This window comes from Dicentrarchus labrax, unplaced genomic scaffold (genome assembly GCF_905237075.1).
Source record: "Dicentrarchus labrax unplaced genomic scaffold, dlabrax2021, whole genome shotgun sequence".
In the NCBI taxonomy this organism is placed as follows: Eukaryota; Metazoa; Chordata; class Actinopteri; family Moronidae; genus Dicentrarchus; species Dicentrarchus labrax.
In genome coordinates this window covers 470,984-494,990 of record NW_026136707.1, presented here as the reverse complement: position 1 = coordinate 494,990, position 24,007 = coordinate 470,984, and the positions used below count along the sequence as shown (strand labels likewise).

The 24,007-nt window shown below is 40.3% G+C and overlaps 1 protein-coding gene across 3 annotated transcripts; it reads left to right on the top strand.

Moving 5' to 3' along the window:
• Window positions 1–53: 53 nt before the first annotated feature.
• ndufaf6 (NADH:ubiquinone oxidoreductase complex assembly factor 6) lies at window positions 54–23,808 on the top strand. Of its 3 annotated transcripts, XM_051405413.1 has the most exons (11): window positions 54–179; window positions 295–420; window positions 4,499–4,594; window positions 5,419–5,518; window positions 5,716–5,838; window positions 6,338–6,394; window positions 6,815–6,917; window positions 7,029–7,162; window positions 13,518–13,619; window positions 17,445–17,501; window positions 21,023–23,808. In XM_051405413.1, the coding sequence occupies exons 2-11, from the start codon at window positions 365–367 to the stop codon at window positions 21,149–21,151; spliced, it is 957 nt and encodes a 318-aa protein (XP_051261373.1). In that variant the 5' UTR covers window positions 54–179; window positions 295–364; the 3' UTR covers window positions 21,152–23,808. The 3 variants fall into 3 exon arrangements, with proteins under 3 accessions (XP_051261373.1, XP_051261372.1, XP_051261374.1); XM_051405412.1 differs by lacking the exons at window positions 54–179; window positions 295–420 and having other exon boundaries at window positions 4,386–4,594; XM_051405414.1 differs by lacking the exons at window positions 54–179; window positions 295–420 and having other exon boundaries at window positions 4,500–4,594; window positions 5,419–5,522.
• Window positions 23,809–24,007: the final 199 nt, after the last annotated feature.

Here is a 24,007-nt window from a genome sequence, read left to right as displayed (position 1 = left end):
CATCTTCAAACTGTAGATCTAAAGGGGAGGGAACAACGACATATGTGTGCAGAGAGGTGCTCGCTGTGTTTGAGAGCAGGAGGAAGAGGGAGCGGTTATCAAGCTGTTAATCATTTCAGGAAGAGGACCAGCGCTGTGGACTTTGTTCTTCACTGACCTCTGCCTGGTGGAGAACACAGGTTTTTTTTCCTGTTTTTTACAGATTTACATTTCCAAACTTTCGTTTCACCACATGTGAAAGAGATTCTCTCTGCTGTTCACCTTCTCAAGAGTCTTATTGATGTCCTCCTGCAGTTTGTCCAGGTAGCTCTGCAGAGACAGGAGAGGACACACCAAGACAGCGTACAGAAACAGGAGTGTATATATGGAGTGTGTTCAGCAGCAGCTCTCCATCTGTTTATGCTCTAAAGTCCAAGTCGTGTGAGTCCACTCCACATCTCTGCATCCTTTTATCTTCTTTAACATTCTTCCAAGCTTTTCCAGTCACTCCGTTCCTCAGTATGTCATCTAATGCATAAGTACATAAGTTCTCAATGTTCAATCAGGTCTTGCCCCCTCCACGTGAGCACATGGAACAAATATGTGTGTATATAAAAAAATACACTATATAAAAATGTGTATTGTCCAAATAAAACACAATAAATTAATTAAAGCTGCAAGCAGCGTTGGGTGGGACCTCGCACTCCACGCAACTCGGGGCGTGCTGCGGCCGCGCCGTGTGCCGTCGTAACACATGCAGACTACAACATGAAAATCTGCCGTTAATCAGCTCAAAATCGCCACGCAGCGCTTACTTCCTGTTGCCAGTAGGTGGCGCTATCACTATGTCTGAATATTGTCATGTACACGTGTTCAGGGGGGGACTGTTATCAAGCATTTGAAGTGTGGAGCCGATTGGACAATGTACACTCAAGTTATAGCGAATTCGTGTTTTGTGGCGGTCCATCAAAATTTCCCGCCACCCCACAGACACGCCCCTTCACCACAGTCAACACATATCATTAACAATGTGTTTTGCATTTTATAAGTAAATTTCAGCTGGATCTGATCATCCTGTGAGGAGTAGAACATGAAAGTATAAATTGTGATACTTCCTGTTACCAGTATGTGGCGCTCCCACTATGTCTGAATATTGTTATGTAGACGTGTTCAGGGTGGGACACGTGAAGTTTCATTGAGATTGGATCATGTATGCTGAAGTTATGAGGACGTGTTCAGGGTGGGACTGTACACTGAAGATATGAGTACTATCTGTTGATGGCCAATCAGTGGAATTTGACGCGTCGTCAGGGGCCCACAGTTAAACGTACAGTCACAAATAGCACAACTTTTGATAACCAATGTGTGTAGATTGCAGTGATCGAATTTGAAGTCAATCTGATAAAATCTGTAGGAGGAGTTAGTTAAAACAGAAGCCCTTAAATGCCGGAAATAGCATCACAGTTTGACATTCGATTCAACCTGGCCAACTTTGAGGGAAAGCCACAGACACGCCCTTTAACGTACAGTCACAAATAGCACAACTTTTAATCAGCACCATTTTTTGACTGTACTCACAAATTTTGAAGCAGAACCGACGAATTCCCTAGGAGGAGTTTGTTCAAATACAACGGGAAAAGTTCGCCGAAAGTGAAAATCAAAATCAAAATGGCCGACTTCCTGTGGGGTTTCGGGTATGGGTCCAAGAGGCTTTTTTGTACGTCCCAGCATGTTACACGTGCCTACCGAGTTTCGTACATATCGGTGAAACGTGGCGCCGTGGCTGCTGTTTTTTTTATCCTGTAGGGGGCACTACACACACGACAAATACGATTTTTGGTACGTGAGCTACAGGCACTACTCTACACGTGCCCTGTGAATTTCATACTCATAACTATTACGGTCTCCGCACAGTGATTTACCCTGCCACCTGAGCGCCACCTAGTGGCGGATTGTTGACACATTTTTTAGCGAGTCTCAGGGAGCCATGGGGAAGCCAATTGGACCTGGCCACATTTAGTAGTGCAATGGGTCACACTATTACGCTTTCAGCACACACACACACACACACACACACACACACACACACACACACACACACAATTCAGCAACTTCCAACTCTCAGATTTGCATCACTTTGGATATTTTTTACCTGCTTTGTAAAATATACAAACTGTGATGTGCATTGCCTCCAGACAACACACATTTTCAAGCTACACATTTGTAAACACGTTCATTTGACACCTTTATATAGAACTATATATATATATATATTTATATACATATATATACTATATTTGTTGAATTATGTGTGTTTTAGTAAAATTTATAGCACCTGTGGTCTTCCCGGTCAATTAGAACGGGCCACATTTAGTGGTGCACTGGGTCACACTATTACGCTTCCAGCACAACACACACACACAGACGCACACAGAGACACACACACACACACACACACACACACAACATACACACACACACACTTCAAAACAACATCCAACTCTCAGATGTAAATTACTTTGGTTAACAGAATTTGTAAATTTGTAAATACAACCTATGATGTGCATTCGGCCTCCAGACAACACACGATTACGAAACTACACATTTGTAAACACGTTCATTTGACACCTTTTATGTGGTACATCTTCAAGGAACTACACCACCTTAGACTCAACTGACTCTGACATCCTTGATATGCCTTTCTCCAACTGGGGACGAGATAAAATAAACAAAAACTGAGCTGATAGTACAGCATCCTCGAGCATTTCACATTTCGCTCTGAGACAGACAATGAAGAGGACCTTGCTTTGCAAATATATATGTTTACTGAACTTACTGATTTATAAATATAATTGCATCAGTCAATTTTGACCTGGGGATATCTTGGCTAATATTTGACACATACCTGTCAGTGATTATCCAAAATAACTAAACATTTCTGCTTATTTTGTTCAAAAACATGGTATAATTTCATGTAAATTAGGTTTATTGTCCTATTTATGGACAATAACAATAAAGGTGTAAAAGAAGTTTAAATAACTTTGGTTTGGTAATGAGTTGGAAAGAACTTGGCTAAAAATATGGAACACAGAATGGTGTGATCATTTTAACTTTATAAACAGTCAACTAGATGGGTCAATTTGCCCGGAGGACACAGGTGTTATACTATTTGCTGCCATTAAAAATTGAAATGGTTTAAACCATATCCTGACTAACTTTGACATATACCAGTCTGTGATAATGCATCAACATATGTGCCTCTGATCATAACCATCGTCAAAATAATTCACAATTTGTGCTTTTTTTACTCAAAAATGATTTGTAATTTTATGTAAATTAGGTCTATCATACCATAAATTACAAAAATAAGTGTAAAATATATGTTAAAGTGTTGGAAACAAGTTCACTAAAAAGGTCAAACTAAAAAATTGGTGATCATTTTATACCTCATGCTTTATAAGCAGTCAAAACAGACCGGGTCAGTTTGACCCGGGAGGACAAAAGGTGCATAGTAAACGGGAAGACAATACGAGGGTTAAGGAAGACATGTGGAACTATGGACCCAAGTTTGGTGTCAATCGGAATACCAATGTGGAGAAATGGTCCACTTCCTTTTTTGACAAAAAATCTACAGGAAGTTGGAATTTTAAAGCGTTCTTATTTTTTGAAATTTCAAAAATGTTCAAATTACTCTTTTTGCCAGCCAAAAATTTCGTGTGAATCGGACAAAGCGTGTAGGAGGAACACGAAAAAGTAGTTTAAGGACATTTCGCGCTCTAACGAAAAAAAATTATAGTCGGAAGTGGGCGGGGCCTATATAGGAAGATTCAGCTCCATTCACCGAACGCGTGGATACAAGATTTATGAATGTGCGACAAACTATGCAGAAGTTATGCAGAAGTTAGGTCCCTAATAATAAATAATACAATCTCAAATAACACATATGAGAGAAATAAAGTTCAGTAACACTGTAACACAACAACAGAACACCACTGTAGCTGTTTCCGGTGGTTCTTCAAAATAAAAAGACAGAAGTTAGATATTAAGCTACCGTAGACAGTGAAATTAGTCTATCTTGTGTTTGAGATTTTTCTGTATTAGACGACACCCGAAAGAAAGAAGATAAGAAAAAAATATGGTCCGTGTGAGTTGCCAGGATGCCAGTAAATTATTTTTCTACTCTTATTTTGGTGGCAGTAACATCCAATTTCCGGTAGCCAACGCGCTGCAATTTTTTTTTTGTGATTTTTACTTGTTATTTAAAACAATTACCGCTTTTACTACTTTATATTATATTTTTCAGGCACGTTTATGTCAAGCGGTGATTTAAAACTCATCGTTTTTAGCAGCAAATGAAGCGGAATGTAAAGACACCACCGGCAGCCAGGGCGAAGGGGGGGAATGTTTTTAAAGTGACACAAGGTGCAGGGTGAAAGTTGAAGGGGAACATGGCATTTAGCATCAGTGCTAAACATGGATTATTAAGCAGTAAAACCTCGTTGTATCGCGCTCTTCACAGACAGATATCACCCAACAGGATCCAGAGTGTGAGAGCGGCGAGCAGCGCGACAGCAGACTCACAACTCACCGAGAAATACTGTCTGGAGCTGGTCAGGTGGGTCTGACTGTACACAGGCTAAAGTAAAGCTAATCCGAAGATAGTCTACTCTTAATTTAACAAATATAACTGCTTAATGTACGTTAGGATACTCCCACATATCCCTAATAAAAGATTTATCATATAAAAGTAAGTATAAAGTATAAAGTTCTGTTGTGAGACACCTTCCGCGCCAGACTCCATTCAAATATCTGGTGTAAATATAAACAATGCTATGATTTATAAAACTTTAAAATGTGTTTTGTAAAGTTTAATTTGCTGTGTGAATATGTATTGTGCAATGTTTAGTTCGGCATATTCAGGTTGACCGAGAAGCATGCATTTAAATATAGTTTCAGCTTTTTAAAATGAATCTTCCACCATTCAGTACTGACACAAACATTCATATATCGACTCATCCTGATGAAAACTCTGTTCCAGCTCCTGAAATCAGTTTTTTTATTAACATCTCTAAATCAGATCTACCTGAGAAATGTGATATATATTTAAAAACTGAACAAAATCACTATTTTATTTAAAGAGCTTTAGTTAGAGGCAGTCTGGGTGGTGGATGGTGGATGGAGGCGTGTTTGTAGTGTGTACTTTAGTTCTTAAAACGTTTAAATTAATATGAAAAATGACGTCAGAGACATTGTACAGAAGCAGCAATGTAGTGAAGACATTATGATTATGGAAAAAATTATCCTCAAAATAAAGAATAAAATGGAAATATATAACTTTGGAAGAATGACACCAACTGCATCTGCCTCCTACCTGTCCTCCCCCTGCCTCTCTCTCTCTCTCCCCCTGCCTCTCCTCCTCCTCCTCCTCCTCCTCCTCAGGTCCAGAGACTATGACGGCTTTGTGTCCTCCCTCCTCCTCCCAGAGGAGGCGCGGCGCTCCTCTTTGGCTCTGAGAGCCTTTAATGTGGAGCTGGCTCAGGCAGGTATTCCTACAGTCAGGCTGGATGGGAAATGATTACTGATACTACTACTGATGCTCTCGTTGCTATAATAATAATAATAATAATAATAAAAAAGCTGTGGATTTAAAAGTATACAGTGTTTAATTTATGATGTAAGTCCTTTTTAAACTATCTTGTCAAACAGATGTCCGTCTAATGTTTGTTTCTCCACCAGGTGAAGGACTCCGTTTCCCAGAAGACCATTGGTTTGATGCGAATGCAGTTCTGGAAGACGGCCATTGAAGACATCTACAGAGACGATCCTCCGAACCAGCCCGTCACTGCCGAGCTGTGGAGGGTAAATATCACAGACGGAAACTTACTAACACAAGAAAAAGTTGTTAGGATGTGTCATTACTTTAAATGTGTTTAACATCAACATCAGTTCTTCTGAATGTATTGAGTTTGAGTTTAAACCTGATAACCCATAATTACCTGCTTCTCGTAGTCAATGTCGATAAGATAACTGATCATTTTAGATTTAGTTTCTGCACACTTGATGGTAAGAAAGGTTGATATATAGTGACTGTCACTGTTGTTAACAAACTATTCAAATGTAAATGTATAGTTTACTTCTTCTAGTTATCAACACAACAAACATACTTCCATAGAACATAAAACCTATCAAATGATTGGATAGTAATTCAAAATACATATTTTCTTCTTATATATCGGCTATAAATTAATTATAGGAATAATACATAATAATATACATTTATATATATCCTTATTTAAAATGTGCCATACAGTCTTTTTCTGCACCTCAGCTGATTCACAGTGTGGATGATGTCTTTCAGGCGGTGAGGCAACATTACCTGACAAAGAGATGGCTACTGAGGATCATAACAGAGAGAGTAAGACGTGTGTGTGTGTGTGTGTGTGTGTGTGTGTGTGTGTGTGTGTGTGTGTGTGTGTGTGTGTGTGTGCTGTGTCTGAGAATGTGAATGTCTGTGTGCAAAGTCCAAATATGTCTAAGAATGCTGAAATGACTCATGCAACCATACACACATTCTCCTCACACAGACAGACAGACAGACAGACAGGCACACAGTGGAGGCTGCCTCGCTGCACCTCATGATCTCGTCTGTCCACTCGTCCTTTCCTTTCTCAGGCGGTGGGGGGGGGGGGACAAGACAAACCGAGGAGAGAGAGTTTCAGTTCCAGTATAGAAAGCCCTCCACCAGCTAGCATTTTCTCATTTGTGTCTTGTCCAATAGAACATTTGAGAAATATCTTACTTTGAGTATTTTACGTCATGAAAACTGTCTCACCAGGAGAAGGATCTGGATGACCGAGCCTACAGAAACCTCCAGGAGCTGGAGGCGTATTCAGAGAACACGCAGTCCTCCTTGTTGTACCTGCTGCTGGAGAGTTTAGGTAAGGGCAGGTGAGACTTGTTGAGAACGTGTTTAGTTTGTTATTTCCAACAGGAGAATTCAGATAAATAAAACAAATCCCAAACCATCTGTATTAATGTTGTTTTTGCAGGGTTGAAAAATGTCCACGCTGACCACGCAGCGAGTCACATCGGTAAAGCTCAGGGAATCGTGACGTGTCTGAGAGCGACTCCTTATCACAGCAGCCGACGGAAAGTCTACCTGCCCATGGACATCTGCATGCTGGTGAGTGATATCGGTTGTTGTTTAGCCCTGAAGTAGCATTTTACCAAACAGTTCCCATTAATTTGTGTGTTCATGTTTTATGTATTGACCTGTCGTGCACAAAAAATCCCTTCAAAGGTGTAGAGATGTTTGTTTACTATAAACTGAGCGTATACTGTGTACTGGATATCATTTGAGCCTTGGTACCAGTACTCAAACAGAAATATGTTTTAAACCCGTATTATCATTCAAGAAAATAAGCCAGACTGCTGCATCAGGGATAAACACAGAACTATGGCTAGATAAAATTTACTCGGAAGTTAGGAAAGTTTCCTGATGTAGAAAGAACCGAAACCCGAGTAAACACGCCAGACATCCAGTGCCGGCTTTCAGTATTTGACGTCTACAGACTCATTCCGGTGAATGCTCGGATAGTATTGAGGATCGATATCCAGCTGTAATCTTCTCACAGAAGGAAAGATAAGGATTTTTTTAAGTTAAAGTTAAAGATATATTCTGAGTGAAAATCCTCTAAAACTGTTCCATCTGTAGAGAATGTATATGTATATTTTAGATTTTAATGATCTATCAGTTAATTTGTTTACCCTCAGGGTTCCCATGTGTCCTGGAAAACCTGGAAATTTAGAGAATAGTTTTCCAGTCATGGAAAGACCTGAAATTTTATGAAAATGACCAAAAATCCTGGAAATAATTGATGTTGTCCTGGAAAATTTGAATAGTATTTTATCACTTTGCCTAGATCGCCTAAGTAAACCTCTGTGTCTATTTTGTTTGAAACTCAGCCTTTGGTGGGATAAAGTTCAAACCTGGTTTACCAGATGCTTAATGGACAAACACTGTGTATATATATACATATAGGCTTTTAATGATCATATTTGTTGTCCATGCACAGCAGTGTTGGTGGTATGTTTCCAATAAACGCTGACCACCTGCCTGTAATGGACCTGAGACACGTCATCATGAACCCTGAATCATGAAAAAAGTAAATACTAGGGTTGGGCGATATGTTAATATAATAATACATATGATTTTATATATATATATACAATATATATATATATATAATAGAATACTGGCCACCGTCAGTCCAATAATCGCTGATTGCCGATGATAATTGCACATGCGTAAGTGCTGCAGCGACAAAATATTCTGGCTCTACGCGCTGTTGCAGCCTCTCTGATGCCCCCGACCTCCCTCGCTCCTCTACCACTTCATGCTTCTCCTCACCTGGTCTGCCCCTGCAGTGTCCTCATCTTCCCTAGAGTCTTGTTAGGAGCCTCTCCAACTCACCTTGTTACTGTAGTTATCGTCTAAACCCTTAATTCACTGCAGTTAGATGTGAAAAGACACTGGCTCTACAGCTGTTTTTGCTCTCACTCGTTCTTTGGCTCAGTGGGTGTAGTGCACCGCTGAACGTTTGTCCCTGAGCAGCTCTCATTCTTCAGAGGCAGAACATTAAATCAGCAAAATAAAATGACAAAAAAGCCCCAAAAGACAAAAAAACAAGTGGTGATGGACTCGCCGATCCAATGGCCCAACCCTAGTCAATGCTAGGCCTGCTGGTCAAAGATATGACCGTTTGGGAGCAAGTGCTCTCCTGTATTCCCAATAGAAACACCTGGAAAATGTCCTAGAATGGACCTGGGAAAGGATTTCTGAAGTGGAAACTCTGACCTTGATTAGGCACACTGAGTAAATTAACTCAGTAGAGTGATCATTAGATTCTTCAGTGTTAATAACTTCCACACCAGCAAATCAAATGAGCTCAACCCTGTGTATGAGAAAATACACAGCACTATGTTATTCTATTGAAAGCATTAATTTAACGTGGATGTTCGAGTCTGGAGAGTCCTGCTGTACTGTAACCGAACAGCCGTGAAGCTCTCGCTCACTCAGCTGGTTTAAAGCCCAAATTTTGTTCCCAAAGATGACATAAGGAAGTCCCACACATGCATTCACACAATTGACTGACTCATAGCTTGGCTTTGGACATGTCGGAGGATATTCTTGTAGAAGCGGTAATGAAACCGTCCCAGGGAGCGTTACACAACATCCATATGGCAAAAAGCGGAGAGCCTCGGAGTTAAACCCTTCCTGCCTGAGATGCATACACGCTGCAGATAAACAAATGATGCCGCAAACAATTTGCAACCTTTTATCTGAGTCACCTGCCCCACATGGAGAACAACATGCTGCTGCTGCTGGAGGATCTGGTGGGTGGAGGCGGGTGTATATGCAGTGCAGATGTTTTTGGGCATGAAGCACGCAGGCTCCGCCCTTAAAATCTTCAGCCGGAGGATGGCACTTTTGACCCGAGGCCTTCCTGAGCTTGCTCACCTCACATCACCTCCACTCTTCTGCCTGAAGAGGGCGCTGTTGACATACTGAATTACCCTGCACACACACACACGGACCAGTAAGCTCATGTTCTCAAATCCAGTGTGACTAACACATCACTGAAAAAGTCATTAATTAACAAGCAGGAGTCAACTATGCAGAACTCAGCAGGCAAACAACAGATGGAATCAATTTTCCTGTGATACTCGACTGATTGTGAATGATGGAGAATCACAGAGGAGACACATGAGCTGAGGAGGGAAGAGAAAAAACAGATTTCCTCACTCTCATTTAAACGAGGGTTCTCAACCTGAGGGTCGGCACCCACGAGAGAGAATATCCGTGGGTCTTCAAATGGTTGCGGGGAAAATAAAAACAGTGCGGAATGAGAGAGAAGAGCAGCTCTCAGTGTTGTTATATACTACAGGCTCCAACCTGTTATACGTTAACAAACCCAGTTCCCTCAGTTACATATGAATATTTTTGTATCATCGTTCCTTAAGGCTTAAAGAAGACATTGTGACTGCTGACAGTGATTATAGCCAAAACCAAATTAGTTTTTGTTCTGTCTGTGGGCGAAGCAATGGTGGTAGCTTTCATGCGTTACAGTAATCCCTGAACAGACCAGACTTTGGGGGGGGCGTTCAGAACGGCTGATTTAAACAGACGATGGTCGCGGTGCATCCAAAATCACATCCTTGAATTTATTCATACAGAATTACCAATTTTCTTTTCATTACTGCATTAGCCATCATAATGGTAGTCCATAATGACAAAGTAAACACTTTGTCTTGCAGCTGAAAGTGTCGTCCTATTTCTTATTTTTGGATGTATAACTCACATTTCCTGTTTGGGGAAGAGAAAAAAAAAAGAGTAGCTGTCAAATCATCTTAGTGTTTTGTCCTCAGTGAGACAGTTGACAGGTTGAGAGGGGGTGGATGGATACATGGATGGTGGTGTGTGTGTATGTGGGTGGGCAGGTGAGCTGGTTAATGTGAATTATATATAAGGCTGCTGTTTGAGCTGTTAATCAGCCGACACATTGAAGTAGGCTGAATCAATTCATCTGAAACCACTGCCCTCTTCACACCCCCTTTAGTACACACTAGACGTACACCTGGAGTACTGATCAAGGATCAAGGTAATTTATTTATCATTATAAAACAAGGTAATGTGTTTATCATTATACAACAAGACTGTATAATTAGATCAGAGATTGTGGTCCCTTCATGCTACACACATAGAACACAACAGATGTTTAAATATATTTCAGAATAGAGTAAAATAAATAAAACAATATAAAAAATATATACACTTATTTATATACATATACACTCAGGAAATCATTCTGCAGTGTATTTTATGGCTGTGCGTCTGGTTGAATGTAAACAGCAGCAACAAGATAGGATGATGATAATATGGCTTCATATTCACATAAAAAGAGTGTCCATCCACTTTGACTGTGTTTAAGCATCATTGTTGTAAACTCTCGTCTCTCTGCGCTCTGTCGGCTCTGAACACAGTCCACCCGTCGAGTGCTTGATCCAGGATGTTGATGGAGCAGGTCTCTGTAAAGATGTGGGCACAACAGTCTCTGATTTCCTGTTGTTTGGCCAGCCTAAATCCCGTTTCGTCCAAACCGGACATTAGCCAGGAGCAGACAAGCCAATCTGGGCCAGGAATGGCTCCTATCCCGGATCTCTTACTCTCCTCTTGGGACAACAGCACCCTTCTCTGGTGGGCTGGTCCTGTTGATCCGGCTGGCTGGATCGTCTCAAAGTCCACTGCTCTGTAATCCAAACCCCACTCTTCCTTTTCCAATGACTGTAGGCTATCTGTCATAGCTGAAACTTGTTTAAAGCCGGAAAAAAACAGATGAAAACAAAAATGTTGCGGCTGTGCTGGGCTAATTTTGGCTTAGCCCTTTAAAATCAAATCCAATCGGACCTCATTCAATAAAAGTACACTCATTAATTAACACCTTATATCTTGCTTGTTTAGTCCGTACAAAAAACAAAGTGCAGAGAGTGTCTGCTGCCTCTCACACATCATCACAAAACCATCAAAGCCTTTAATTATGCTATTATTAATGACGCGTTTATGTGTACTTAGCATTACACTGTTGTTAAGGTGCAGCTAATTTAACCTACAGTTCAGTCTCTAACTGTGCTGAAGCCCCGATGTTAAACACTGAGAGTCTTTCAACTGGTTTTTAATTCAAATGAACCTGTAAAAACTGACTGTGTCTTGAAATATTAAGGCGTGTCACCGCACTAGAAGACAAATGACATTTGATTTCAGAAATTACCTGAAGCAAATGGATTTGCATTGAAAACAGGGTGGAATATTGTCCCTGCTCTGATGAATACTTTCACATGTTTTAAGAAAATAAGAGGGTAGGACTAAAATGATTTGAAAAGAAGGAGATTTATGCAGAGAACAAATGCATAATGATTTCAAATGTGATTGAATGCAGCAGGTACATTAATGGTTTTATTGTTTCGTCCATTGAGTCGTGATTGCCAGGGCAACAGTACATGTTTCCGATGTGGCAGCGCTCACTCACCTCTCTTCGCCTCTCCTAAAATATATTCCAGTATAACCATCATCCATCACTTCCCAGCCGAAGACTTCCTCAACCCTCAGGCAGTTTCTCCCATTCTGTTCTCGGAGCAGGAATTGGCCTGTTGTTAGTTCCCATATGAGAGAAAAAGATGAGGTCAGATCACTTCGCCCGAGAGCCTTGTTTTAGTCATCACTTCCTGCAGGTCTGAGGTGTTGAGAAAATAATATACGAGTGAAGAAATGTAATTCCATGTGTTGCAAGGTTTTACACTTGCACTGAATTGATTCTTCCTCTTTCTGCTCGTCATTCTTGAGATGATCTCGGAAACATTTAGTTTCAAGTGACCAACCTGCACATGAATAATAATGTTTAATTAAGGCTCACATTTTCACAATTTCACAAATTGTATTATTACGTACGTGGAATATTTTATTTAAATACCAAGCATGAAAAAGTCCTCCTGTGTCGGTTGAGTGATACATACAATGAAAACATTCCTGAAAACATTTTTTAAAGCTTCACATACTGAGGACATTTTTTTAATAATTGAAAATCCTTGTGACAGTTCTTTTAAGGTGAAACTCATGAATGAAGGTGAAGACTACTGGTTAGTGTACAAAAACATTTCATCAGTGTTACTGTGACACAAATGTTACAGTTTAGTGTCCGATGTGATAAAAACTGACAGTAGTTACACAGTTCAAACGCATCCTGGAAAATCAAAATGACCAAATATCCTGTAAATAATAAATTTTGTCCTGGAAAATTATATTTAAGTTTTAGCCCCTCACTCAGATTACGTAAACCTGGGTGTTTATTGGGTTTGAAACTCAACTGTTGAATGCTACTTTTTTAAATTTCTGTTCCCTTGTCAGTTAAGAGTTGTTCACACAACGGGAAGCAAACTTTTCCCGTCAAGTCTATTTTGGAAATGCTGTAAACCAGGAGTCAGCAACCCAAAGAAAAGAGTCTGTTTGGAGCCAAGAAACAATATTTTAGCCTTATAATGCTGCTTTTGTCACTGCGGATCAAGCATACTAGTAAGCCAGCAGCAAACAAATCTTTCTACACACTATTGCACTTTCTTTATTATTATTATTATTATTATTATTATTATTATTATTATTATTATATTTTCCATTTCCAGTGTCATTGGATTTGAGTCCAGAGTTGAACGTTTACCCCTGCAGTGAGTCTGCTGCAGTGTGGGTTGGTCGTACGTCAGTGCAGGGGTGGTGGACCCCGCAACATGATGTCACACTCCTTCGCTGGTTTACCAGAAGGAGGCCCGGAGCAGTTTAATTTTCTTCTTTCAGCAGATTAAAGAGAAGCTTTAGCTCTAATGTGAAGTAGAGCTAAAGTGGATACAGCTGGACTGGAGAGATAGGCTTTGTTGTTAAAAGGACTTACCAACTAACACACAAGTATTGTATGGTTTCTGTGTTTCTGCAGCACGGAGCTTCCCAAGAGGACTTCATCCGCGGCAGCCGGGAGCAGAACGTCCGGGATGTCGTGTACGACATCGCCAGTCAGGCTCACGTACATCTACAACACGTACGTACCACACATAGGTGACACGACTGAGAGTATGTGGACACCTGAACTTAGCGGCCTGTGAGTGATTTCCACCAGATGTTGAAACCGGCTGCAGGGATTTGCTGACATTTGCTGAGGTCCAACACTGATGCTGGGTGATGAGGTCTGTCAGACCAGTCGTGTTCTTCCACAACAAACCGGGTAAACGGCTTCTTTATGGAGCTGGCTTTGTGTTTGAAGGCTTTGTCACATCGAAACAGGAGAGAGACAAATACAAACTGTTGACACAAAGTTGGAAGCTCACTCTTCAGAAGTAAAGAGGCAATCAGGGCTCGTCTGGCGTGTTGCTGCAGTATTCATTGGAGGCATTTACCAGAAGACCTGAGTCATTGATTTCCTTTATAAATGTTCACTAATGAATACACAGGGCACAAAATCCTACAAATAGGTTCTAAAAAACACAAAGAAACAACAGAGGATATCTCAATCTACAAACAAATGGCATAAATGACTTAAAACAATAAACATAAGGCAAAGAGCAGCAGACAGACTGCATAATGAGTACCTGGTTAGAGCTTTCTGCCTCTTAAAAGGAAGTTTGTCTTTGTCTGTAAATGATTTTATAAGGAGTACGATCTAGACCTGCTCTATTTGAATTACTGAGGTAACTTTTGAAATTGTAGTAGTATACAAACAGCACTACAAATGTAGAGATTTTGATAAATTGTAGGACAACAATTTATGGCACAGAGGAAGATGTATGAGGCTTTGATACACACACAGTGTTTTAGATACATTCACTGTTGAGTCCTCCTTAATCTCTCAGGATTTCTAAATTCTTTGATGCATATTCTGCCAAAATATGAAAACAAAAAGTTATCCTGGAAACCGTTTTAGTGGCCGAAACTATTTCAGTGACACAGTAAAAAAAAGTTATTTTGGCAGATATTGTGTTTGTATATCGCAAGTTTAATTTTCACTGAAAAACGATAAAAATCATGATGATTTTTTGGGGTCTGTACCAAAGAAACATAGATAAATAGATAGATACTTTATTATAAATTCAAGCATCCAGTAGCATACAAGACAAGGGTGACCCCAATTCACTTTTGTCATGCGAGTAAATAAAAGTTATTTATTTTCAATGTACACTCGCACCCCATCTTGACAAAACAGAAATGTAATTAAATTATTAAGAAACTAATATACTGGATAGTATTCCCCGTGTATTAGTGAAGACCTTAGCTACACGCCACTCTTATATGCAACAAGTCACCTATTATCCTTGCCGTCCTTCATCCTTAGTCTGTCGGTTGATGGTAACAGCCATACATGCCATTAGGTGTCGGCAGGTCGTGTGATTGTTATTTTAGTGTGTGTTGGTTTTTGTTAATAACCTTCGGTCGGCACTTGGCATATTCTCGGGAATTTCCTCATGAACGCGCCTGCCCGGCTAAAACACCCATGCCTAGTGCACCAGTCTGTTGGATATTGGTATAGGGCCTGGTTACACCGCTAATTAGAGTTAGACAAAGTGTCCTTGTTTTGGATTGGTATTTGCTCCCTACCAGCCCACTGCGCTGCGAAACGTACTCCCAGCTAGGATCTTTGGTTTACCCCGCTCTCCAGTGGCTTGCGCTGCCCAACTTCCATATTAGCCACCTTGAAAGGGCAATTTTAACCTTGCCAGTGCCTAGCTAGCCTGGGCCCACCTCACTCTCTGACATGCACTGTGAGCTGTAAGGTTTTATAAAAAGGGGTGTGTCCCTTTCCTTCACACCCCCAAATTATTTTAATAAAAAAAAAAAAAAAAAAAAAAAAAGAAAAAAAAAATAAAAGGGGAAAAAAAAAAAAAAAAAAAAAAAAAAAAATAGTGTCACGGGGTCTGAATACTTATGACCATGTGATATTTCGTTTTTTTTTAATAAATTTACAAAATTCACATTTCTCGATGGGGTGCTGGACATAATGAAATAAATATTTTGTTTTGAAATGGCTGCAGAAAAGGAATTTAAAGGGGTGAAATTTCTGTACATACACATACATGTTTTCTTAAATCTGGAGAACAAGGTTTGTAGACCAGGACATCTTTTCAGAGCTACATCGCTTCATTATTTTGCTGTTTTGTCACATTTTACCTTCATCAAAAACCTGCAACTTCTGCGATTTGCATATTAAACTTGGCCATAGTGCTTTCAACAATATTTCAATTAATTGTGCAACCCTAATTACAGTTAAGTTGCACAAGCTTACAGCATACGTGTGTTTCCGGCTGATGCCTCGGCAGCAGCTGTTGACTGAAATTAAAGCTCACTTCAGAGACGAGGTAAAGTGAAATCCACGTCAGCAGTAGTTGTGTTTTGTAACGCACTTGAACACCTCTTAAGCCACTTAGCGAGAGCTCGAACAGCGGGAACAAAATGGCGTGCCATTTTTAAAATTCAAATGAACATCCGTTTGATGCTTTGGCATGCAGTGTTCTTCAGCTTGCAAATATCTGCACCCACAGTGTGGTGGCTAATTTAAAATGTCCGTAGTCTTTAGTTTTAGTGCTAACTTAGTAATGCAGCTCCGGTGAGTTGGGACTAATTGGTTTAGAGATTTATTAGCCGCCACTTATAGGCCTTATTGAGTTTTGTACTTTTGGAGGCTTTCTTCATTAAGCTGCTGCCCAAACATTCATCAGCTTTTCTGCTTTATTTGAACCTTGTTTATACCAGTTAGGACTGTTCCTAATTGTTAAAGCACTTGTGATTATACTGAGGGTAATCAATAAGGATATAAATGAGGATTGGCTTCCCCTCTGCGTGTGTGTTCACTGTTTACTGTCCTTTATGTTGTCTTCTACTGTCTGTGTCAATTAGAAAAGTGCTATGCTAATTAACTTAATAAGAACAAGAGAGGAGTTTTATACAGAAGTTATGTGAGTAATTAAACATCTGCTGGCTCCAGTGTTTAATTCATTCTGATTATAATTCATACAGTACGCACATACACAACTGGGAAATTAAATAGGGTTCCAGAGGCCAATTAGGACGCTAAACGTTAAAATACGCCTCCAAAAACTCATTTACGTATACATATCTATACATAGATGAATGAAATGACTTTTGGGGAGAAGTGTGTGTCTGTAGGGTGTGTGTCGTGTCAGAATGTGAGAAATGAAATGGAGCCGAGTGTGATACATTGATTGACTGCAAGTCAAACACATGGTGCAACTAGTTGTTTAAAGTAGTTTTTAGTTGTTGAGCTAGTGTGTTCGCTAGTGCTCGTAATGTAGTTAATAAGTACCACCAATAACTGCAATGGTACATGAAGGCCCTTTTTGTCTGTTGACTGAGGAACGAGTGCTGCTCAGACGCTGTCGGGAACCGTGGGGCAGTTATGGAGAGCGGTTTCTGTCTCCTAACTTTATCTGTGACGGAAGATTTTAAATCTAATATATAACTGATCATTAACCACAGTTCAGTCAGGACCACCTTTGGAACGTAGGACGACCCAGAGGGTAAAGAACAGAGCAGTCGGTGGCAACAGAGACGACACTGATTAAATCAGGGGTTGTAAAGCAGGTTGCAGAGGAAGCAGCAAAGGCAGGCGGGCTAAAGCAGGTCAATACGAAGGTTTAACGGAGGAGTAACCACACTGTCTGACCCACTTCTCCACAGATAATGGTTGTGATCAACAGTCGACAACTCTAGAAAACCAACCTGAAGATGCTCTTTCACACATAACTCTTGTTTTTGAAGCGTGGCTCTCTCGGTGTGGATGCATTCGGAGGATTGGACATCGACCGACTTGTTTTCCTGTTTGTTTGACTTTTGTTTGTTGTGCTCTCTCTTTCAGGCGCGATCATTTAGCAGCAACGTCCCAGCAACTGCCACTCCAGCCTTCCTCCAGACCGTAAGTCTGAAAACATCTAATAGGATGATTGTAGCAGGCTGTGGGACAAACTGAGGGTGGTGTGTTTGTGTGTTTGTGTGTGTGTGTGTGTGTGTGTGTGTGTGTGTGTGATATAAAACCACTGATATCTAAATAATAATCTGAAAGTCGCTAGTAGATCATTTAAAAACATGTCCTATGATGACTCGGATCTTTAATTAAGCCTTTATGAAAAGCTTTATGTAGCAACTTTGAAATACATTTATTCAAATAAATTAAATAGGACACAGAGAAGGGACAAACTTCCACCAAGGCATTTCAAAAGCTTTCAAGTTTTCTGTTGCACCCAAACACATCTTTATCACGAGTTAGATAGACTTTCTCAAACATCTCTCTCTGGAAGACCAAGGCTCTGTCTCTGTTAGATTTAAAGTTGCGGCTGAAAAAGGAAATCAATCAGATCAACATCACCAAACTTTAATGAGACGCTCCTCAGCCTGAGGCCGACCACTGAGACCTGCACGTTTTTCTATATTTCTATATTTTATATTTCCAAGCTGATATTCAGATGAACCCACACTCAAACATAATGCCCTTGGTGTGGATGACTCATTGCTTTTCTCTGTTTGGATGCCAGATTTTGGGTAAGGTCATGTACCAGGGTTTGCAGGCTTGCATATTAACTAGCAATGAATGCACGTCAGGCTTGTTTTAGAGCAGCAGGAGGTGAGTGCTGCTGACAGTGAAAATACACAGAGAGAAACACTGATGTGGTTATTTTGTGAAGGCAATCATTAAAAACAGTGATGGCATTCTGTTTAAAGGAGAAAGTGTTTAGAATTAGAGCACGTTTGTCTCTAGTTTTCCCCCAGGACCAGTTCATCCATCTGTTGCATGAAATTTCTCCGAAAACATTTCTCATTTGGCCCAAAAAAAAAAGATCAGGGAAGGATCTTTTCTCTGTTCTGGGATTTTTAGATAAGACGCTCCGCGGGGGAACGGGCTTGTCGGGCTGTGGCAGTGGTGGAATTTCCCCTGTGGGGATTTAGGGTGGCTCAACAGCACAGCATTTCTCATGTTTTCGTTTTTGGTGCAAATTACTTTGTAAAGGGGAACAGCGGGATGATGCTTCATCTCAGTACCTGCCTGCATTCTCCCTCCTCCTGTAACCCTGTTAACTGGCAACTTTCAGCTGAATAAAGTCCCAATATGTAATATTTAGGAGGAGATATTGGCAGTAATGGAATATAATATGTGTAGGTATGTTTTTATTAGTGTATAATTACCTGAATATAGGAATCACCTGTCGCCAGGCACTGGGTGTAGTTTCTCCTACTCAAAGGCACTTTACATGGTAAGAAGCACAAAGAAAACAGAAACTGCAAACAGTAAACAATATTATTATTAACACATTTATACTTGCATATACAATATGCTGTATATATTTAACTATATATATGGTTGCAGTTTTTGGTTTTTACTGTTTTTATATGCTGTTTTAACTGGAGCCTGCACAAATTCAGAATTTCTTTTTGGGTGCAAGAAAACCCTGAAACACTGATTACTGAGAGCAGTTTACAGTAAATGAGTTTCCTTTGTGTTCTACCTGCTGTTGCCACAAATACACCACAGAGCTGAGAAACACTGTAGTTCTCCTGCACACAGTAAAAACCTCTCCGACCTCCTCAGTGTAGAATTCAGACTGTCATGCTGCAGTGGACCTGGTGGTGCGGCGCAGCTTATTTCTGTGCACACTTGTTCGCACGCAACCGCTCGTAATGAAGCCTGAGAGAGCTGAGACACACCGCCTGGCTTCTGTAGCTCTTTCACTTTAACACAGGAACCTTTATTTAAACCTCGCTGAGCTGAGCCTGGTGGTGCCATTAGAGTCAGGGACAAATATCAAAGCTTTTTGGGAAAACAATATACAGTCTTGTATGTGAAATTCATCATATCATAGATAACAGATTTCTTTAGAAAATACTAAAATCACTGTAGTCAGGCAGATGACTTTAGTTTCTTTTGTTTGCAAAATACATTTAATTCTCTTAAAAAAAAAAAAAAAAGAAAAGCCTGAACCAGACTGAACTCAAACTTCACATTTTTAAAGATTTCTAAAGATGATGCATGCTTGTATCTTTCTGCACTCTAACTCAGAGCGCGGCGCAGTTGGGCCAAAGAAAGGTCGGTCTGATGGCGAGGGAAAGCAGTGAAAGTGTTCCTAATATGATGCACTGATAATAAACTGATTATAGATATTTTTTTATGTGGCTAAAATATTTCTCTGCTGCCTCCATCATTCATAGCTTCATAGCTACCCCACTTCCAAAATACAAAATAAAAATAGCCAACTATCCCTTCAGTGCATCCGTGCACACATAACTTACAGACATATTAATCTATAATCATTTCTTCATTTGCTTCATCATCAGGGTTGTCAACTGAAAATGACAGATGCCTCACTAGCTACTGATCGGTTAGGGCTCGGCCTGGGGCATGTAGCTTCAAAATAAAATCTCTTTTTCAAACCAAAACCAATTTATAAACTTGTTTTTTGTTTCTTAAAAACTGCAACAGACAACGTGTCTTTCACGATGTGACACCTCACCACATCTGGGCCGGCTTTACAGAGTCCTTAGCAGCTGTATATCCCCGCATTATAATATTCATAGTTATCAGTAGTGCTGTCAAACGATTCAAATATTTAATCGCATTAATGTCATAGTTAACTCGCAATTAATCGCACATTTTTATCTATTCTAAATGTCCCTTGATTTCTTTTTGTCCTATTATGTTTTCTCATTTTAATACTCTTATCAACATGGAAAAGTGGATCGGCTTGCTTTGTGCAAATGTTGTTTTTATTGAAAAATCATCCATTGTCGCCTGGCTTTGACGAGGGGGCGGAGAATTCGCATCAGCTGTGTGTTTGGCCATCAAGTGGTATTTCAGACTGGACGTGCTGCGATCATAGCTCAGTTCACAACGACAGAACACACAGATCACTTTGGTCTTGTCAATGGAACCATTTGGCAACTTTTTAAAAGTAAACTTTCCATTCAGAATATTATTGGCATCCATTTCGGCGTCTCGCGCTCGCCATCCACTCAAAACGTAACGTCTACTACTCTTAAACAAGTGTGTGCGGCGTGCCTGTTGTTCTGTTTCCGGTCTAGTTAGATCCGATGTGGTGTTGTAGTTTTTCTAACGTTGTTGCAACAGCATGTGAAAAAAACTACAAAGTTAAACAAACGTTAATCTCGCATAAAAAAATTGACGCCGTTAAAATGGGTTTGCGTTAACGCCGTTAATAACGCGTTTAACTGACAGCACTAGTTTTAATATTGATTAAAACTCCATTTCACTGATTTGTCGCCCAGCTGTAGTTGTAGTAGTACAAAATGAACAGGCTGAAAAGATTAATTATCTGACTAGGAAGAACATCCTGGTTATTCTGAATCCTCTGGGACTCTCGGAGCTCTTTCAGTCACACCGGATGCAAACTAAACCAAACTCTTGTTCTGTGGTGTCGTGTGCTGCAGGTGGTGGTGGAGGACTACCTACAGAGAGTGAGGAGGGCAGATTTCGATGTTTTCAGCCCCAGTCTGCAGAACAAAAACCCCCTCCTCCCCTTCCAGCTGTACCTCCGCTCCTGGAAGAAGACCTACTGACTGTCCTTCACCACCTCCTCCTCTTCCTCCTGCTGTCTCTGAAGGCTGCAGAACTGAAGCCCAGAGTCTTCGCCTCTCTGGGGGGATTCTGCCTGAAGGAACACGCTGTAGCACGTCTATAAAGAAACCCAGACTTGTTCTGAACCACAGTGCTGCAACTGAAATCTGCCTCCTAAATAATAAACCAACAACCACAAACAGCAGCGGACACACAGACTGTCGTTTCTCAACATCTGGTTCACACACCTGCTTTGGTCCTTCAGAATCTTATTTGTGAATGTACGAGGGAAATTTTTTATGGTTTTATGCAAACTTAAAGGATGATTCCAAGGATGATAATGTTTTAACTACCAAGTTAATTACTGAGGTCTTGAAACACTAAAGAGAAGAAACGGGAGCAGTCAGACGATCAGACAAACCAACATATTTGGGAAAATGATTCCTCAAACTGTCCGTTGGTTTCCGCTTCGCAGTACACGAGGAAGAGCCATCTATCTTCATCACATCACAGGGTTGATGTAGAACGATAAAGTCCGAACTTTGAGTCAGATGTTTGTTAGCTAGTGTCGCCAACATCGTCAGCCTTTCCTGACAGTTTAAAATATATGCAGCGGTGGAAGAAGTATTCACAGCTTTTACTTCAGTTAAAGTCCCAATAACAAGAGTTAAAATAGTAAAAGTACTCATTATTTCAGAATAATATATATTATTGGAGTGTAATTATTGATTAATATGTAAACCTCATTAATGTTGCAGCTGCTGAAGGTTTACCGCTGAATAGTTTGATCTATAATAATACATCATGTATTAGTTAATTGTACATTCTGTAATAAACTGAATCTGCAATGCAACAACATCAGAGGTTTAAAGCAGCATGAAACAGAAATCCTCAAGTACTTCTAACTTCACTCAACTATCTGTACTTCTACTCCTTACAATTTCAAAACAGGCTCTGTACTTTTAGTTTTAATGCATTCTTTGTTATTAAGTTTTTGCATCATCGCACGCCATCCCAACGTCAGGGCCAGAGCGTATCACTCCTCACAGACGAGAGAGGGAGACTCTTTTTAAAGATTCAGTTTGCTTTGCACAGAAACAGCCGGTACATTTCAGAGCCTGTTCTTTTTCACTTTTACTTGAGAAAACAATCAGTACTTCTACTTTTACACAAGTATCTGTACTTCTACTTGAGTGAAGTGTGCGTCTGAATAAATGTACTTAGCTACGTTCCACCACACATGTATTTTGAATAACGTAATAGCAACCAATCAGAGGAGAAGAAAAGAAGAAAACTCGGAAGAAAACTAGAAAGATGCTTTGGGTTGGAGGCTTGAAGATAGCTGATTGTCCCACAGCGTCTGTATTTGAGGCCCGGTTCTACTGTCAGGATATAGTGAAAGTTTCAGTGAAATATTTTATAAAAATTGCAGCTTTAACTGCAGGAATGTCAGGAAACAAAGCAGCTGGGTTCCGACTGTAAATACGCTGCTCCATACTGATAAATGGACCACAGGTGAGTTCTGTAGTAATCAACTCGTCACAGCGAGCACACTGTTTCCCTGTGCAATGACGGACTATTACCAACATCTCTCACTTTCAGTTTGACCTCCAAATAAAGTGGTTTAGATAAACTGTTGGTTTGTTCACAACTTGTCTGTTCGCCTGACTGCTCTTGGTGGGAAAAAAACCAGAAAAATAACCCCCACAGTGTAGCGCCTGCAATTATTCTTTCCATTGTTTTATTGCTTCTACCTTCAGAGGAAGACGAAGAGAAAGAAGCGCTGGAAGAAGACAGCAGGAGTGTCAGTCTGTCACCAACATGGCAGATCCTGGTAGAAAAAGCTGCTGTCCAGCCGTGGTGGTTGCTATGGTAACGGAAGACATTTATTTATCCATTACACCCTTCAGTATTTTCATCAGTTTGGTCCCTAATCCCATCCGACTCTTCACTCTCAATAAATTATAAAACTTTCACAGCAAATTACTCGCCATATTTCACCTTCACCGTAATTTGTAGTTCATTTTTTATTTATTTGTTTGTTGCAAGGATTCTGTGATCTTCCCTTTTCTCTCTCGTCTGTCTAATTGTGGCTGCGGAGGAAAATCTCACAGAGAGTTCGGATGTCATTTTGGTCCGAGATTCAGTGTTTTTTTTTTTTTTTTTTGAGCCACTCAGCACAGAGAGTGACTGGAGGAGGGAGGGACCAATCAATGGGAAGAACAGAATCTCAAAAGATAATGAGGAGGAAGATGTACACTCAGGCTGCATCAAATAAGGAACACTTTATCTTTGAAAAGACTTGATACAAAGAACACCTGTGGAGAGCTGTTTGAAGTTTCCTACTGCACAAATACATCAATGTACTCACACTGGCCCTGCTGTGTGTGTGTGTGTGTGTTACTGTTCTCCTGAGATAAATCTTATCTTCTGCAGCTGTTATCAAGCCAAACTGAGCCCATAATGGAAAGGAAATAACTGCTGTATGTTAGTTTTGTTTCACGCTGGGGCGGAAAAACCTGCAGGAGGATGAGAAACGACTGTAGGCGCTAAATTATGTACTGAATTACCCCGAAGTGAAACACACCCACACATCATGTTTAGCATCTGAAGGATAAAATAACATCAGGGTCTTTAAATAAAGCAGAGGATGACATTTTTCCTGTTTGATTGATTCGTCTGTGATACAGCTTCTATATTTACTTTAAGAAGCAGCGCTGGAAATCTACTGTTGTCTCTACTTCTACTCCACTCACTGACAGTATATAATGGACAGAGCTTCTTCCAAAGTAATTAATAGAGTGCAGGTCTTAAAGCAACATTATGTATGATTTGGTATTTGTTGTGATTTGGTGACC

Coding starts and splice junctions, on each gene's coding strand:
- ndufaf6 (XM_051405412.1), top strand. CDS start 4,428: ATGGCATTTAGCATCAGTGCTAAACATGGATTATTAAGCAGTAAAACC. Junction 6,395..6,814: donor TGAGGATCATAACAGAGAGA/GTAAGACGTGTG, acceptor CTGTCTCACCAG/GAGAAGGATCTGGATGACCG. Junction 17,502..21,022: donor CTCCAGCCTTCCTCCAGACC/GTAAGTCTGAAA, acceptor CGTGTGCTGCAG/GTGGTGGTGGAGGACTACCT.